This window comes from Aotus nancymaae, unplaced genomic scaffold, assembly GCF_030222135.1.
Source record: "Aotus nancymaae isolate 86718 unplaced genomic scaffold, 86718_ANA_hifiasm-v0.15.2.pri h1tg000046l, whole genome shotgun sequence".
NCBI classification, from domain to species: Eukaryota; Metazoa; Chordata; class Mammalia; order Primates; family Aotidae; genus Aotus; species Aotus nancymaae.
In genome coordinates, this window is record NW_026988460.1 from 22199570 (window position 1) to 22217054 (window position 17485).

General features: G+C 46.1%; 1 protein-coding gene across 3 annotated transcripts; it reads left to right on the top strand.

The window, feature by feature from the left end:
- Positions 1-1294: 1294 nt before the first annotated feature.
- CIDEC (cell death inducing DFFA like effector c) lies at positions 1295-17284 on the top strand. 3 transcript variants are annotated; one of them, XM_012471999.2, is made up of 6 exons: positions 1295-1324; positions 3242-3319; positions 4519-4672; positions 11516-11674; positions 11760-11947; positions 16710-17284. In XM_012471999.2, the coding sequence occupies exons 2-6, from the start codon at positions 3267-3269 to the stop codon at positions 16870-16872; spliced, it is 717 nt and encodes a 238-aa protein (XP_012327422.2). In that variant the 5' UTR covers positions 1295-1324; positions 3242-3266; the 3' UTR covers positions 16873-17284. The 3 variants fall into 3 exon arrangements, with proteins under 3 accessions (XP_012327422.2, XP_064218085.1, XP_012327416.2); XM_012471993.2 differs by lacking the exon at positions 1295-1324 and adding an exon at positions 2887-2968; XM_064362015.1 differs by lacking the exon at positions 4519-4672.
- Positions 17285-17485: the final 201 nt, after the last annotated feature.

A 17485-nucleotide genomic window follows, 5' to 3' on the forward strand; every position in this document is an offset into this window, starting at 1 on the left:
GTGCTGTGGGGAGCTCTCTGCTCATCACAACTTCTGCCTTCTAGGCTCAAGAGATTCTCCTGCCTGAGCCTCCTGAGTAGCTGGGATTACAGGTGTGCGCCACCACACCTGGCTAATTTTTGTATTTTTAGTAGAGACAGCTTTCACCATGTTAGCCAGGCTGGCCTCGAACTCCTGACCTCAAACGATCCAACTGCCTCAGCTTTCCAAAGTGCTGGTATTATAGGCGTGAGCCACTGTGCCCAACCTACATATATTTTTTTTTTCAGAGACAGGGTCTTACTCTATGGCCCAGGCTGGCCTCCAATCCCTGTCCTCAAGCAATCCTCCTGCCTCAGCCTCCCAAAACACTGGGATTACAGGCATGAGCCACTGTGCCCCTTTACTTTCTTTTTCTTTAGACAGAGTTTTGCTCTTGTTGCCCAGGCTGGAGTGCAATGGTGTGATCTCAGCTCACTGCAACCTCCGCCTCTTGGGTTCAAGCTATTCTCCTGCCTCAGCCTCCTGAGTAGAAGGGATTACAGGCATGTGCCACCATACCCAGCTAATTCTGTATTTTTAGTAGAGACATATTTTTTTAAGACAGAGTTTTGCTCTTGTTGCCCAGGCTGTAGTGCAATGGCGTGAGCTCACTCACTGCAACTTCCACCTCCTGGGTTCAAGCAATTCTCCTGCCTCAGCCTCTTAAGTAGCTGGGATTACAGGCATCTGCCACCATGCCCAGCTAATTTTTTTTTTTTTTTTTTTGTATTTTTAGTAGAGATCAGGTTTTACCATGTTGGTCAGGCTGGTTTCAAACTCCTGACCTCAGGTGATCTGCCTGCCTTGGCCTCCCAAACTGTTGGAATTACAGGTGTGAGCCACTGAGCCCGGCCACCCCTTTACTTTTATAGTCACTAATCCTCACCACTACCCTATAAAACAGGAATCATTATCCTCAATATACAGAGAAGAGAAACTGGCAAAGTTTCTCTTCAGGTGACCTGTCAGGTGACCTGTCTAAGCTCAAGCAAGCTTATATGGGGTGGAGTTGGGACCACAACTCTCGGTCGGGTGGGTGTTGGGACCCACATCTGCCTGCTCTCTGTGCCCTCTGTGCTTGATCTCCTGTCATGGGCCATCCCCTTTGCCAAAGCTTTCGAAACGTGCCTTCTCCCCTCATTTCAGGCCTTTTCTGGAAGTCAGGCTGGCTTGCAGCTCTCACCCCAAGCTCTTTTCCCCAGCTGGGGCTGAAGGCTGGGGAGGGGCTTCCTGGGGACTGGAAATAAATGAAGGGAGGGCTGGGCGGGACAGGGCAGTATGTCCAGGAGACTGTGAGGGGGAGGTAAGGAGTTTGTTATTGTTTTGGGTTTTGGGTTTTTTTTTTTTTTCCTTTGCTCCTGGAGAGCAGGTGAGGTAGTGCTTGGCAGAGTTTTGCTAGGGATAGGAAGTGGGTGAGGCTGAGGCAAGTAGAATTCTCCTGCCTCAGCCTCCCACGTAGCTAGAACTTGAGCTACTGTAGTGCTAAGTGGGGAAGAGGGCTTTCTGCCTCTGTGGGACCTGGTCTGGAAAGTCCCCCAAATTGCTAAAAGGAGAGAGTGATTGTCTCCAACTGGCAAAAGGGGGCTTTTGTTCCATGTCCACTCCTTGTGCCCCTTGCTCTGTGTGAAGCCCAACCTGTGTTGGGGGTTGGAAGCAGGAAGAGGACCTCATCACCAGGCACCCAGGGACTGGGGGGCTAGAGCAGAAACAGACACAGAGGCATCCTTGGCTAGGAAGGGCAGTATGAAGGGGTAATAATTCTGTGAGCCGTCTAAGAAGGCTTTCCTTTTAAAGAGCAGAAAGCAGTGAAACTGAAGTTTCAAGGCTGCACATGTTTTGCCCTGGATCAGAGAAAGGCATTGAAGGTGGAGGGAACTATCTGTGCAAAGACTTGGGGCCTTCAAGAGCTGGAGCACAGAGGTTTAGGAGAAAGAGTGGTGACAGATGAGCCTAGGGCTAACTGCTTAGACCTGTGGTCTAATATGGGTGCCAAAAGCCACATGGAAAGGTGGCTATTTAAATTTAAATTAGTGAAAATTCAATAAAGTAAAAAATACTGCTCCTGGGCTGGATGCAGTGGCTCACACCTGTAATCTCAGCACTTTGGGAGGCCAAGGCAGGCAGATCACCTGAGGTAAGGAGTTCAAGACCAGCCTGACCAACATGGTGAAACCTGATCTCTACTAAAAATACCAAAAAAAAAAAAAAAAAAAAAAAAAAAAAAATTAGCTGGGTGTGGTGGCAGGTGCCTGTAATCCCAGCTACTTGGGAGGCTGAGGCAGGAGAATTGCTTGAACCCAGTAGGTGGAGGTTGCAGTGAGCAAGATCGCGCCCTTGTACTCCAGCCTGGGCAACAAGAACGAAACTCTGTCTTAAAAAAAAAAAAAAAGGCCTGGTGCAGTGGCTCACACCTGTAATCCTAGCACTTTGGGAGGCTGAGGTGGGTGGATTGCCTGAGCTCACCAGCCTGGGTAACATGGCAAAACCCCATCTTAGGAAAAAAAAAAAAGGCAGCTCCTGAATCACAATACTAGTTATATTTCAAGTACTCAATAGCTACATGGGGATAGTAGCGATGGTATTGGAGAGTATGGTACTCAATAGCTACATGAGGATAATAGCGATGGTATTGGAGAGTATGTGCACAGCATGCCTCTATTATCACAGAATGTTCTTTTGGCCAGTGGGAAGCCTCAGGAAGGGGTTAGGATTGCTCAAGGACCCATGGGAGAGAGCAGGGTTAGATTGGGCTGGCTGCCTGCCTGTGAGGTCTCTGGACTAGAGGTGAGGGAACAGTCCCTAGAAGTGTGAGGTGGAGTGACTCACCTCCTGCCAGCGTAAAGTGGACTCTGTCCCCAGGGACAGAAACAAATCAGGCAAGGCTTTTTCAGACCTAACTTGGGATCTCTGCTCAGTGTGACCAGAGCCAGGGGCTGAGAAACATGGAGTGAGTGGGACTGGGGCAGGAGCAGCAGCTGCTGAGTGAGGAGTGAGGCTGAGCCTGAGCACTGAGTCAGGAAAGGGGTGGGGTCTCCAGCTTGGTCTTGGTTGGCATACATGGGGCCGGACAGGAAAAGGGCTGGGGGAGGTGTGTGTGAGTTGGGATAGGAGACCAGGGCAGAGGGTTGCTGAACAGGGGTTGGGTTTTACTGTGTCTAACAATTAGAGAGATGGGAACCCTCTCATTCACTCTGATGAGTTGTTTCTGCTTCCTTCCCAGGTCCAGCGCAGTCCAGCTGACGAGGATGGAATACGCCATGAAGTCCCTTAGGCTTCTCTACCCCAAGTCCCTCTCCAGGTGAGGAAAGCCATGGGCAGAAGGGAAAGGGAGCCACCTATGAGCTGTAAGCCAGAGCTTCTCAAACTTTAACATGTATGTAGATCACATGAGATCTTGTTTAAGTGCAGATTCTGATTCAGGAATCAGAAGTGGGACCTGAGATTTTGCACTGCCGACAAGCCCCTGGGTGATATTAATGGATGCCACCACCACACTGTGCATAGAAAGGAGTAGACACTATGCTTGGTGCTTTCACTCCTGATCTCATGTAAGCCTCACAACAATTTTGGGAAGTGGGGGTTATTATATCAAATTAATAGGTGATAGAACTGAGGCACACAGTGGGTACTCTCAATCCCAGCAAATCCATGAGGGAGCCAAGATTCTAAAATGCGACTGCCCAACTATAAAATCCAGGTCCTCTCCATTCCTTTGGTTCTAAATTGAGTGCTTTAGTTAAAAAAATACCTTACATTGACTTCAGCCTTCCCCCACTTCATCCAACTTTACAGGTGAGGAGAATGAAGCCAAGAGAGGTGGTAACTGGGAGAATGTAGGGTTGGTCTTTTATCATGTTGTTAAGAACTTCTCATGGTCTGAGAACCAGCATATCAACATCACTTGGGAACCTGTGAAACATTTGGAATTTCAGGTCTCACTCAGGTCTACTTAATTAAAATCTGCATTTGAACAGATCTCCTGGTGACTTACATGCCCTTCAAAGTTCGAGATGCACTGCTCTAGCAGCCTTTTTTTTCTTTCATTTTTTTTTTTTTAGACAAGGTCTCCCTCTGTTGCCCAGGCTGGAGTATAGTGGCGCCATCACAGCTCACTGCAACCTCTGCTGCTTCCTGGGTTCAAGTGATTCTCATGTCCCAGCCTATGGAGTAGCTGAGATTACAGGCATGAGCCACCATGCTGGCTAATCTTTGTATTTTTAGTAGAGATGGGGTTTTACCATGTTAGCCAGGCTGGTCTTGAACTCCTGACTTCAAGTGATATGCCCGCCTCAGCCTCCCAAAGTCCTGGGATTACAGGCATTGGCCACTGTGCCTGGCCCCTAGCAGGCTTTTGAGTAAGACTAGAGTAGAACTGGCAGGTGATGGGGGTTGGCTGATAATGAACCCGGTGTGGAGGAGTTGGGAGGTGGCTCCCCTGTGTGGTGGGTGAGGGCTGGGCTAAGTGGTCAGCTTACCCTGATGCTCTAACTGCCCCAGGCATGTGGCAGCGTGTACCTCTGTGGTGACCCAGCAGCTGCAGTCGGAGCCCAGCCCCGAGGCCCCCAGTCCCCGGCCCTGCCGTGTAAGCACTGCAGATCGAAGCGTGAGGAAGGGCATCATGGCTTACAGTCTTGAGGACCTCCTTCTTAAGGTGAGAGTGCCCTGCGCTTTGCACAGCCCAGCTGTGAGCTGGGATTCAGCAGAGATGGAGGTCAGGGCTTAGAAGGTGACACGGTTTCCTTTCTGATACCAGCACCTACTGATGGTAATGCCAGCCTGGAGAGTTGTCCAACTGAGTAAGGATGGCTGATGTCTGTTTGGTAACAGGAGGAGGGCAGTATGTACGTTACCATCCTATGCTATCAGTAGGTCAGTGGTATTTTCAGAGCACATTTTTCTTGCTGGAAAATACCTGGCTTCCCTCTTCCATTAGTTCTTAAACTTGTAGAAATGCCTGAAAGTTAGGGAAATGAGCAGGAGTTTAGAGATTCCCTTCCCATCTCCTACCTTCAGCCAGGGCAAGTTCTCCTTAAATCTGCCTTCCAAAGAGGAACTTCCATGGAAGGCCTTGTTAATAACTGTGGAAGACTTTCCTCAAAGTATTGATTGGGCAAGCTTCCAGAGGAGGAAACCAGGGGCACACGGCTATTGTGGACAGTACTAACAGCAGGCAAGAAAGACAGGCTCCCCTATTCCTATCATCTGTTTTCACTCTGTTGGGCATAACTTTCCCCCTTCCCCTCTCACAGCCTCTTCTCATCTTACTCTGTATTAGTCACACATCACATGGGCACCAGCTTCACTGGCCCATTCGCTGATCATCTCATCTCTTTTTTTTTTTTTTTGACACGGAGTCTCGTTCTATCACGCAGGCTGGAGTGCAGTGGCGTGATCTCAGCTCACTGCAACCTCCGCCTCCCAGGTTCAAGCAATTCTCCTGCCTCAGCCTCCTGAGTAGCTGGGACTACAGGCAAATGCCACCACACCCGGCTAATTTTTTTGTATTTTAGTAGAGTTGGGTTTTCACCATGTTGCCCAGGCTGGTCTCGGACTCCTGAGCTCAGACAATCTGTCCACCTCAGCCTCCTAAAGTGCTGGGATTACAGGCACAAGCCACCATGCACAGCTCAAGATGGAGTCTTGCTCTGTCACCCATGCTGTAGTGCAGTGGCGTGATCTTGGCTCACTGCAGTCTCCGCCTCCCAGGTTCAAGCAATTCTTGTGCCTCAGCCTCCTGAGAAGCTGGGACTACAGGCACACACCACCATGCCCAGTTAATTTTTGTATTTTTAGTACAGACGGGGTTTTGTCATGTTGGCCAGGCTGGTCTTAAACTCCTGACCTTAGGTGATCCCACCTGTGCCTTCCAAAGTGCTGGGATTACAGGCATGAGCCACTGCACCCATCCTTGACGATTATCTCTATGAGGGTGGAACCCTCTCACCTGCAATCCCAGGTGCCTGGTACAGGTCAAATGTTTGCATTAGGCTTCCAATTATTAGGCCAATTGTAACATAAATTAAAATTTCATGTAGAAATCATAGCTAAGCTGTTTAATCTAAGTTTCCTCGCCTATTTCTGTGTATTAGTTCTGTTCTTCTAGGGAGCCAGTTTCCCCTCCTTTGTAAGGTTTCTGGCTGTGCACACTACATTTCTTGTGCTTTCAATCAAAAGGATTCATTCGTACTCTAGTCTGGACTTGGTGCTGCTTTTTGCCCTGAAGTCTTGCCACCCCTGGCATCAAAATGTCCTTGTATATGGCTTCCCCTGGAGGAAGCAATTGCAAACTAACAATACCTTACATTGTACATAGTACAAATACAATACTAAACTTTTCCTGAATCATTTGAAAGTAAGTTGCCAACTTGCTGCTTATTACTCTTGGATACTTCAATGTGCACTTTCTACAAAGGAGATATTCTCCTGTGTAGCCCTCATACAACTATTAAAATCAGGAAACGGTATTACGTTACATTACTGTAATCGAATCCTGAGACTCAAGCATTGCCAGTTGTCCCAATAATATCCTTTGTAGTGAAAGGATCCAGGTCAGGATCAAGTGTTTATTCAATTGTATGTCTCTTTAGTTTCCTTCAGTCTGGAACAACTTCTCAGTCTTTCCTTGACTTTTATGGCCTTGACTATTTTGAAGATTATGTGCCAGCTATTTTTGTTTACAGTCCCTTGGTTTGGAACTATCTGTTTCTTTAATTTAGGTTGTATATCTTTGGCAGGAATATGATAAAAATAAGTTGCAGGCCAGGTGTGATGGCTCACACCCGTAATCCTAACATTTTGGGAGGCCGAGGCAGGATTGCTTGAGCCCAGGAGTTCAAGACCAGCTGGGGCAACATAATGAGACTCCATTTCTACAAAAATAATACAAAAATTAGCTGGACATGGTGGTGTGCACCTGTAGTCCCAGTGTACTCAGGAGGCTGAGGCAGGATGATCGCCTGAGCCTAGGAATTTGAGGCTACAGTGAACTGTGATTGCACCACTGCACTCTTCTGTGTGACAGAGTGAGACCCTGTCTTAAAAAAATTCAAAAAAAGATTGTCACTGCAAAATTATGTGCAATTTTGATTTGTCACCTTACTGTTTTTGGTTTTGATTATTCAAATAAGGTGGTAGGTATAGTCAAGCTTCTTTATGTAACATTTTTTCCTCTGTTATTTATTTTCTAGGTCAATATTTTGTACTAAGTAAGCATTGAACTCTGCATTTGTCAGTGTATTCACTTACTGTTTTTTAGAGAAAGGGTCTTGCTCCATTGCCCAGGCTGGAGTGCAGTGGTGTGATGATGGCTCACTGCAGCCTGAAACTCCTAGGTTCAAGTGATCCTGCCACCTCAGCCTCCCGACTCACTAGGATTATAGGTACATGATCTCACACCTAATTTTTAAATTTTTTTTTATAGAGATGGGGTCTAGCTATGTTTCCCAGCCTGGTCTCAAACTCCTGGCCTCAAGTGATCCTCCAATCTTGGCCTCCCAAAGTGCTGGGATTAGAGGCATGAGCCACCATACCTGGCCTGTTTATTTATTCATTTATATCAAAAGGGATAAACATATTCCTATTTTAGTAGAATATATGAACGGTAACAGATTATTTATTGATGCTCAAGTTGTCCCATACTTGTCTGGTTGAATACCTTTCAACCTCCACTTCTGTGTCTTTTTATCATGTCCCCATCATTCTTTGCATGCTTTCTTACTTTCTGGTGCAGCAAAGTATTACAGGCTCATCTTGTATTTTCCCTGCCCTAGTTGTTGAATTGGTCATTTTTTCTTAGGAGGTCTGCTTCATTTTAGTGGAGAATGGTATTCAGAAACCGAGATCAGGGAGCTAGGTATGTTTATTGCTATTGGTGTGTTGCCGATCCCAGGCCATTATTGAAAGATTTTTAAGTAGCAAAATATAGTCCTTAGTGGATCCAAGCAAGAAAAGTGAAGTGAGAATTCCAGTATTCCAAGATAACTAATGAGGTGGTTGTAAATGTCCTAAGGAGTCTATTCTTATTATGGACCATGTATTTTGGCAGGTGACTTGCAGCATTTCTTCTCATGAGAGCCTTAAGGTAGTTACCACTATTTTCATTCTCCAGAGACAGAGGCCAAGTATATTCAGTGGGATTGAAACCCAGGCAGTTAACCCATGTCGTGACACTTTTGCATTTAATCACCATAACAATTTAAAAACTGTACTTGCAGCCGGGCGCGGTGTCTTACACCTGTAATCCCAGCACTTTGGGAGGCTGAGGCGGGCAGATCACCTGAGGTCAGGAGTTTGAGACCAACCTGACCAACGTGGAGAAACCCCATCTCTACTAAAAAAAAAAAACAAATACAAAATTACTGGGTGTGTTGATGCATGCCTGTAATCCCAGCTGCTCTGGTGGCTGAGGCAGGAGAATCACTTGAACCCAGGAGGTGGAGGTTGCAGTGAGCCGAGATCATGCCATTGCACTCCAGCCTGAAGAAAAAGAGCAAAACTCCATCTAAAACAAAACAAAACAAAACAAAACAAAACAAAACAAAACAAAACAAAACTATACTTGTCTCAACTTTTTTTTGATTATGAAACTAGTTCAGAGAAGTGAGATAAGTAAAAGTGGACCAAAAACCTAAATGTAAGAGCTAAAACTATAAAAACCTTAGAAGAAAACATAAACATAATATATGTCTTCATTACCTTGATTTCCTAGACATGGCACCAAAGCACTGCAACCAAAGGAAAACAACTAGACTTCATCAGCAATAAAACCCTTTTTTTTTTTTTTGAGACAGAGTCTTGCTTTATCTCCCAGGCTGGAATGCAGTGGTGGAATCTAGGGTCACTGCAACCTCCACCTCATGGGTTCAAGTGATTCTTGTGCCTTAGCCTCCTGAGTAGCTGGGATTACAGGTGCCTGCCACCATGCCCAGCTGATTTTTTGTATTTTTAGTAGAGACAGGGTTTTACCATGTTGGCCAGGCTGATCTCGAACTCTTGACCTCAGAAGATCCACCTGACTGTGCTTCCCAAAGTTCTGGGATTACAGGCATGAGCCTAAAACTTTTGTATATCAAGAGATGCTATCAAGAAAGTAAAAAACACAACCACGAAATGGGAGAAAATACTTGCAAATCATATAGGGTCTAATAATTAAGGGTCTAATATTAAGAATATATAGAGAGCGCTTACAGCTGAACAATACAAAGACAACTCAATTAAAAATGGGCAAAGGATTTGAGTAGAGATATTTCTCCAAAGAAGATACACAGTGGCCAATAAACACATGAAGAGATGCTTGGCCGGACGCATTGGCTCATGCCTGTAATCTAGCACTTTTGGAAGTTGGAGGCAGGCAGATTGCTTGAGCCCAGGAGTTCAAGACCAGCCTGGGTGACATGGCAAAACCCCATTTCTACAAAAATTAGCTGGGAATTGTGGTGCATGCCTGTAGTCCCAGCTACTTGGGAGACTGAGGTGGGAGGATCACTTGCGCCTAGGAGGCTGATGCTGCAGTGAGCTGTGATGGCACCACTGCACTCCAGCCTGGGTGAGAGAGTGAGACCCTGTTTTTAAAAAAAAAAAAAAAGGCTCAGCATCAATCATTAGGGGAATACAAATCAAAGTCACTTCATCCACTAAAAAGTGGCTCTAAGGCTGGGTGTCGTGGCTTATGCCTGTAAAATCTAAGCACTTTAGGAGTCTGAGGTGGGAGGGTTGCCTCAGCACCCAGGAGTTCGAGAACAGCTTTGGCAACATGGTGAGATCCTGTCTCTATTTTAAAAAAAAATTGATTTGAAAGTAGATATAAAAAGGATTTTTAGCTAAAATACAGACAATAAAAGCATCAGTGAGGATGTAAGGAAACTGGAATTCTCATACATTGCAAGTGGGGATGTAAAATGATACAACCACTTTGGAAAACAGTTTGGTAGCTCCTCAGAGTTAAACATAGGCCCACTGTGGTGGCTCACACTTGTAATCCCAGAATTTTGGGTGGCTAAGGAAAGAGGACTGCTTGAGCCCAGGAGTTTGAGACCAGCCTGGGCAACAAAGTAGGACGCTGTCTCCACCAAAAAAAAAACTAGCCAGGCCACATGGCACAAGCCTGTAATCTCAGCTCCTTGGCTACAGCGTGAGAATCACTTGAGCCCAGGAGGTTGAGGCTGCAGTGAGCTGTGATCCTACCACTGCATTCCAACCTGGGTGAAAGAGCAAGACCCTGTCTCCAAAAAAGGAAAAAAAAAATTTAAACATAGAGTTAATGTATGACTCAGCAATTCTACTTTTAGGTATATACCCAAGAGAATTGAAAACATGTTCATATAAAAACTTGTATACAGGGGCCAGGCACGGTGGTTCATGCCTATAATCTCGGCACTTTGGGAGGCCGAGGTGGGTGGATCATGTGAGGTCAGGAGTTCGAGACCAGCCTAACCAATATGGTAAAACCCCATCTCTACTAAAATTACAAAAATTAGGTGGGTGTGGTGGTGTACACCTATAGTCCCAGCTACTCAGGAGGCTGAAGCAGGAGAATTGCTTGAACCCGGGAGGCGGAGGTTGCAGTGAGCCAAGATCACACCCATTGAACTCCAGCTTGGGCAACAGAGCGAGACTCCATCTCAAAAATTAATAAAAAAAATTAAAAAATAAAAACTTGTACACAAAAACTCACTCATAGCAGCATTACTCTTAATAGTCAAAAAGAAACAATCCAAGTGTTCATCCATTATAAATAGATTTTAAAATGTGGGGTATATCTATATAGTAGAATATTATTTAGCCCCCTGCCACCCCTCACAAAAAAAAAACATGAATCACTTCCGGGCATGATAGCACGTCTGTAATTCCAGCACTTTGGGAGGCTAAGGTAGGAGGATCCCTTGAGGCCAGGTGTTTGAGATCAGCCTAAGCAACATAGCCAGACACCATATTTACAAAAAATATAAAAATTAGGCAGGTGTAATAGCATGCACCTGTAGTCCCAGCTACTCGGGAGGCTGAGGCAGGAGGATTGCTTGTGCCCAAGAGTTCGAGGCTGCAGTGAGCTACGATTATGTCATATGCTGTCTATTTCTGCTTATGATATGCTTATGATTACTGCATTCCAGCCTATTAGTCACTGCACTATTAGATAGTGGTGATGGTTGCACAACTTTTTGAATATACTAAAAAACCCTGAATTGTACACTTTTAGAGGGTAACTTTTAGAGTATGTAAACTATATCACAATTAAAAATTATATGTGACTTACATTATATTTTATTGAACAATATTGTTCCAGACTATGAACCCTGAAGCCAGGAGCCAAGAGGTACCATGATAAAGTCTCTGGGTAGTGATTCCACAGCAGAGGGCCTGGGCTCCAGTTCCACCTCATAGATCCCAGCCCACTCTTTCTTTCCCTGGCAGCCAAGGAGCTATGATGTGGGGTTTCACCAGACTGACTCTGTGGCTCCATAGGGATGGCAGAAGCATCACTGACCTTATTCCCCAGGTTCAGGACACTCTGATGCTGGCAGATAAGCCCTTCTTGCTGGTGCTGGAGGAAGATGGCACAATTGTAGAGACAGAAGAGTACTTCCAAGCCCTGGCAGGGGATACAGTGTTCATGGTCCTCAAGAAGGGGCAGAAATGGCAGCCCCCATCAGAACAGGTGAGGTCCCACCTGTCAGGGGAGAAAATCAGGACCCTGGGAGAAATCTTCAAGGGGTGCTAACCATCTGCTTGTCTCCATGTAGGGGACTAGGTACCAACTGTCCCTCTCCCATAAGCCTGCCAAGAAGATTGATGTGGCCCGTGTAACCTTTGACTTGTACAAGCTGAACCCACAGGACTTCATTGGCTGCCTGAACGTGAAGGCGACATTTTATGATACGTACTCCCTTTCCTATGATCTGCACTGCTATGGGGCCAAACGCATAGTGAAGTGAGTGAATTGGGATTTGGTGGGGACAGCGCGGGTACAGGCAATGGGAGAGCCCCTGTCTGTTCATGTGGACTCAGCCTGGGTCTGACATTGGTGCTGACAAAGCATAGCCTGTAACAGACAACATGGAGCCTGATGGGCTCTTGAAGTGCTGTGGATGACACTGGTGTGTGCCCAAGGGCCACACATGTTCCTCCTTGTGGAACCTGGATGCATTTTGTTTTTATGACTACTTTAGCAACTACATTTTGAAATTGAAAATAGGAAGTTTTCCTAAGTAGTATTCTAGTCAATTTTTAAAAAATGAACATGTATTGGCCAAGCATGGTGACTCACACCTGTAATCCCAGCACTTTGGGAGGCCAAGGCAGGTGGATCACTTGAGGTCTGGAGTTTGAGACCAGCCTAGCCAACATGGCAAAACCCAATCTCTATAAAAATACAAAAATTAGCCAGGCATGGTGGTGTATGCCTGTAACCTCAACTACTCAGGAGGCTGAGGCAGGAGAATTGCTTGAACCCGGGAGGCGGAGTTTGCAGTGAGCCGAGATTGCACCACTGAACTCCAGCCAGGGCAACAGAGCATGACTCTGTCTCAAAATAGGGAAAAAAAGTATGTGTCAAATATTTAATAGAATTCATTAATTAATGAGAGAACTAGCAAGAAGTTACAATCCATTCAAAGGAGAATTCAAAATCCCATACATATATAGATCCAGCAAGAATGATGAGATAGGCTGGGTGGAGTGGATCTTACCTGGAATCCCAGCACTTTGGGAGGTCAAGGAAGGAGGATCTCTTGAGCCCAGGAGTTTGGGAGCCTGGGAAACATAGTGAGACCCTGTCTCTACCACACTTGCACATGCGTGCACACACTCACACAAAATGTTGGAAGTGGTAGTATGTGCCTATAATCCCAGCTAGGTGGGAGGATTGCTGGAACCCAGGAGTTTGAGGCTGCAGTGGGCTGTGTACTCCAGGCTGGGCAACAGAGTGAGACCTTGTCTCTAAAAAGAAGAAAAAAAAGAGATGAATGTATATATACAAAATTGGGTTACTTCCCCCATGGGGATGGGAGGGATGAAATAATCTTCCCTCCATAAGACAGAATTAATTCGCAAGTCTTATGGACCAGAGTCATTTGTATTATATAATAAACTTTTCTTAAAACTTATTTTGAAGGGGAGGAAGGCAGCAAATCACACTGCCACGTATGCACCTATGCAACAACCTTGCATGTTTTGCACATGTACCCCAAAACCTAAAATGCAATAAAAAAAAAAAAAAAAAAAAGAAAGTCTAACCAAGTGTTGCAGGAAGCATGAGAATATGTGAGGTCATGAGCCGAGTGCCGTCATGGCAATGTTTCCCAAATTTGGCTGCTCCAGTGGCACCCTGGGGCAGCCTTACTTGTTGGGTGGATGTAGCCACCAAAGCCAAAGTGATTGAATCAGTCCAAAGCCGCAAAGTTTGCGAGCAGCAGGGCGTGACTGCTGGTCCATCTTTCCAATTAGAGTCTATTCTTCCCCAATTCCTTCATTCAGTATTTCCTGAGTGCCCACTGTGTGCCTGGCCCTTTGCTGTAACTACAGATTTAGAGATGAACAAAATACCAGAACAAGTTCCATGAGGGCAGGACTTTCTGTGGCCTCCAGTACCTTGGTAAATGCTGACATGTAGTAGTTGTTTAAATGATGGTAGAATAAATGAAGACACAGGTGATCTCTGTTCACATGTGGCTTCTGAGAAATCCTGTTCAGGGTCCCAAGAGTTCTACAAGATCACGTGTAGCTAGAACATATCAGACCTTCTTGCTTTCTTCGTTGATCTCCTGCAGACCCAATCTGCAGATGAGGACACTGAGGCTGTGTGGGTATCTGCTTGCCAGAGACAACAGTCAGTGACAGGCTTGAGCCTGGTTCTGTGGCTGAGTTCCATTTTCTCCATGGCTACTTCTTCCAGGATACTACCATCTCATGTCCCCTCTTGATCTCGGACTGCCACCAATAGTCTGCATATTTCAAAATTGAGAACAAGAAGTTTCAGACCTTAAACTCAGTCCAGTTAGGGGAGGTAGTATTCTTAGACCTAAACACAGTAGATATGTTGGTATCAAAAAAATAATGGCAAGCTGGAATCAACTTAGTGACTTAGTGGTATCACTGGGTTTTTTTAAATTGTGATAAATATATATAGCACAAAATCTGTCATTTGAACCATTTTAAAAGTGTACAATTCAGTGGCATTAAGTACATTTGCAATGTGGTGCAGCCATCCCTGCCATCCATTTCCAGACCTCTTGCATCATCCCAATCAGAAACTCTGTCCCTGAAGCACGAAGTCTCCATTCCTCCTCCCTGAAGACCCTGGTCCCCTTCATCCCACTTTCTGCTATGAGTTTGCCAATTCTAGTACCACATGGAACTGGAATCAGACAATACTTGTCCTTTGGCTCTGGTTTCCTTCACTTCAAATAATGTTTTCAAGGGTCATTCATATCACAGCATGGATCAGAATGTCATTCCTTTTAAGGCTGGTCAGTTAGGTTGAAAGCCTCAGTTCCCTAATTTGAGAAGTAGGTATACTTCTAAGGTACAGCCTTGAAAATGTAAAGCATTCTCCTGTGCAGATGTGAATAGTTCTAAGTGTCTTTCTGCCCCCTACACCCTAGTCAGAACATAAGTTCACTTATTTTTTTTAATTATTATTTTTTTGAGACAGAGTCTCACTCTGTTGCCAGGTGCCAGGCTGGAGTGCAGTGGCACAATCTTGGTTCACTGCAACCTCCGCCTCCCAGGTTCAAGCAATTCTCCTGCCTCAGCCTCCCGAGTAGCTGGGACAACAGGCACATGCCATCACGCCCAGCTAATTTTTATATTTTTAGTAGAGATGGAGTTTCTCCGTGTTGGCCAGGATAGTCTCAATCTCTTGACCTCGTGATACGCCCGCCTCGGCCTCCCAAAGTGCTGGGATTACAGGCTTGAGCCACTGCACCTGGCCAAGTTCACTTATTGAATGAACGTTAATAAAAGACTAAAGTTTGAACAATAGCCAGGGAGCGCTTCTTTGCCTTTTGTTTTCCCTTCCCTAATCCCACCTATGACTAGACACCTCGAGTGACCCTCACCTATCTCTTTCAAACAGATTTGGTAAGAATTTGATTACAATTGTTTAGCATTATTTTTATTTTTTTAGAGACAGGGTCTCACTCTGTCATCCAGGCTACAGTACAGCCGTGCAATCATGGCTCATTGCAGGCTCAACCTCCTAGCTCAAGTGATCCTCCTGAGTAGCACAAGTGTGTGCTACCACGCTGGGCTAGTTCTTTAATGTTTTTGTAGAGCAAGCGTTCACTACGTTGACCAGGCTGGTCTCGAACTCCTGGCCTCAACCATCCTCCTCGGCCTCCCAAAGTGCTGGAATTATTGGCGTGATCCAGAACAACTAGCCAAAGTTGTCTAGCATTCAGCTGCTCTGGAACCTACCCCCGCTTCTCCATTTCCCCTGCTTTCTAAATATCTGACCCTGTGTTAACTGCTTTATGGTATTTCAGCCTCATGACCCCGAATGGCAGGTGTGGTCCCATTTTACCCACGAGGGAGCTGAAGCTCAGAACTAGAGCAGTTTGCTAAAGTTCACCCAGTTAATGACTGGATTAGGATTTAGCCCTGCCTGATTCAGGTTCTGTTCTCAGTACATGATCACGCCAGGCACGGGTGTCTTTGTGTCCAGCACTCTGAACATGAGCTAGATTGAAGGTGACTTGGAAAGGCCTCAGAGTCTAGAACAGCAGTCTCAAGGGGCAGAGCCACATGATGGAGATTAATCTGGCCTTATGAAACGAGCTGGGGTTTTGCATGAGAAAGTAGGGAGGTTCCGGGCATCTGAGGTAGAATTGCAGGTCCTTGCCCTAGTTTTGATCGTGTCTGCATCATCTGTTCCTATTTGTGCATCGCTCTAGAACTGATGAAGTGCTTTTAGTGCTACTACCTCAGTGGTATTCAAGTGTTATTAATGAAGAAAACAAGCATAAGGAAACCAATCCCTTCCAGGCTAGCATGGGAATATGGGGGTGCAGGGAGGGGTATACTCATGTTTTATTTTTATTTATTTATTTATTTTTGAGATGGAATCTTGCTCTGTCGCCCAGGCTGGAGTGCAATGTTGCAATCTGGGCTCACTACAACCTCTGTCTCCCGGGTTCAAGCAATTCTTGTGCCTCAGCCTCTCGACCTTGAGTAGCTGAGATTACAGGTATGCACCACCATGCCTGGCTAATTTTTTTATTTTTTAGTAGAGATGGGGTTTCACCATGTTGACCAGGCTGGTCTGAAACTTCTCACCTCAAATGATCTGCCTGCCTTGGCCTTCCAAAGTGCTGGGATTACGGGCATAAGCCACCAAGACTCATGTTTCTTTTTTTACTTTTCTTTTTTTTTTGAGACAGTCTTGCTCTGTCACCCAGGCTGGAGTTCAGTGGCACCATCTCGGCTTACTGCAACCTCTGCCTCCTGGGTTCAAGCAATTCTCCTGCTTCAGGTTTTCAAGTAGCTGGGATTATAGGCACCCACCACCATGCCTAGCTAATTTTTGTATTTTTAGTAAAGATGGGGTTTTACCATGTTGGCCATGCTGGTCTCAAACTCCTGACCTCAGGTGACCTGCCTGCCATGGCCTCCCAAAGTGCAAGGATTACAGGCGTGAGCTACCACGCCCAGCCTACGTTGTGGTCTTGACTTGCGTGCCCTCTCATTCCACCCAGGGAAGCTCTCTGCTGGGCCCTCTTCAGCATGCAGACCACGGGTCACGTGCTGCTTGGCACCTCCTGTTACCTACAGCAGCTCCTCAATGCTACGGAGGAAGGGCAGCCCCCCAAGGGCAAAGCTTCATCCCTCATCCCGACCTGTCTGAAGATACTGCAGTGAAAGCCCAAGCCCTTGGAAGCTTTCCCCAGTGAAGGACTAGACTGGGGGCCCCATGCTCAACTGGTAGTGCCCACAAGCCTGGCAGCTGTAGAGCCGCTAACCTCCCTACACCTCCCTCACCGTGCAGGACCCTGAGTGAGGAGGAAGGTCTGGGAACCTGGGTGGGTTGGCCAAGGAGAATCTCAGGCTCCTGGCCTGGCCCAGCTCCTTCCTGCCCAAGGCAGCTTAGCTGACCCAGACTGGTCCCTGCAGCTGTGGCATGACGTCTGCCCCTCAGCAATCTGGCCTCGTAGGCTGCACTTTCATGGTGCTCTCGACCTCCTGGCCCCCAATCCCGGAACATTCCTGAGTGAATTCTCAAGCATACCAGGATGTGATATTAGGGAGTTTGCAATAAATTATTGATGCTGATATATCTTCTTTGCCTGTGTTATTTGGGGGTGGGGTTCCACCTGGAAGGTTGGAGAGGGCTAAGGGAAGAGAAGAATCTATTGTCATACCATTCTCTATAATGTAGGATTAAAGATAACAGCACCTTTTCTACCAAAGGGAAAAAAAAGAGCTGGTCACAGTGACATATGCCTGCAGTCCCAGCTACTCAGCAGGCTGAGGT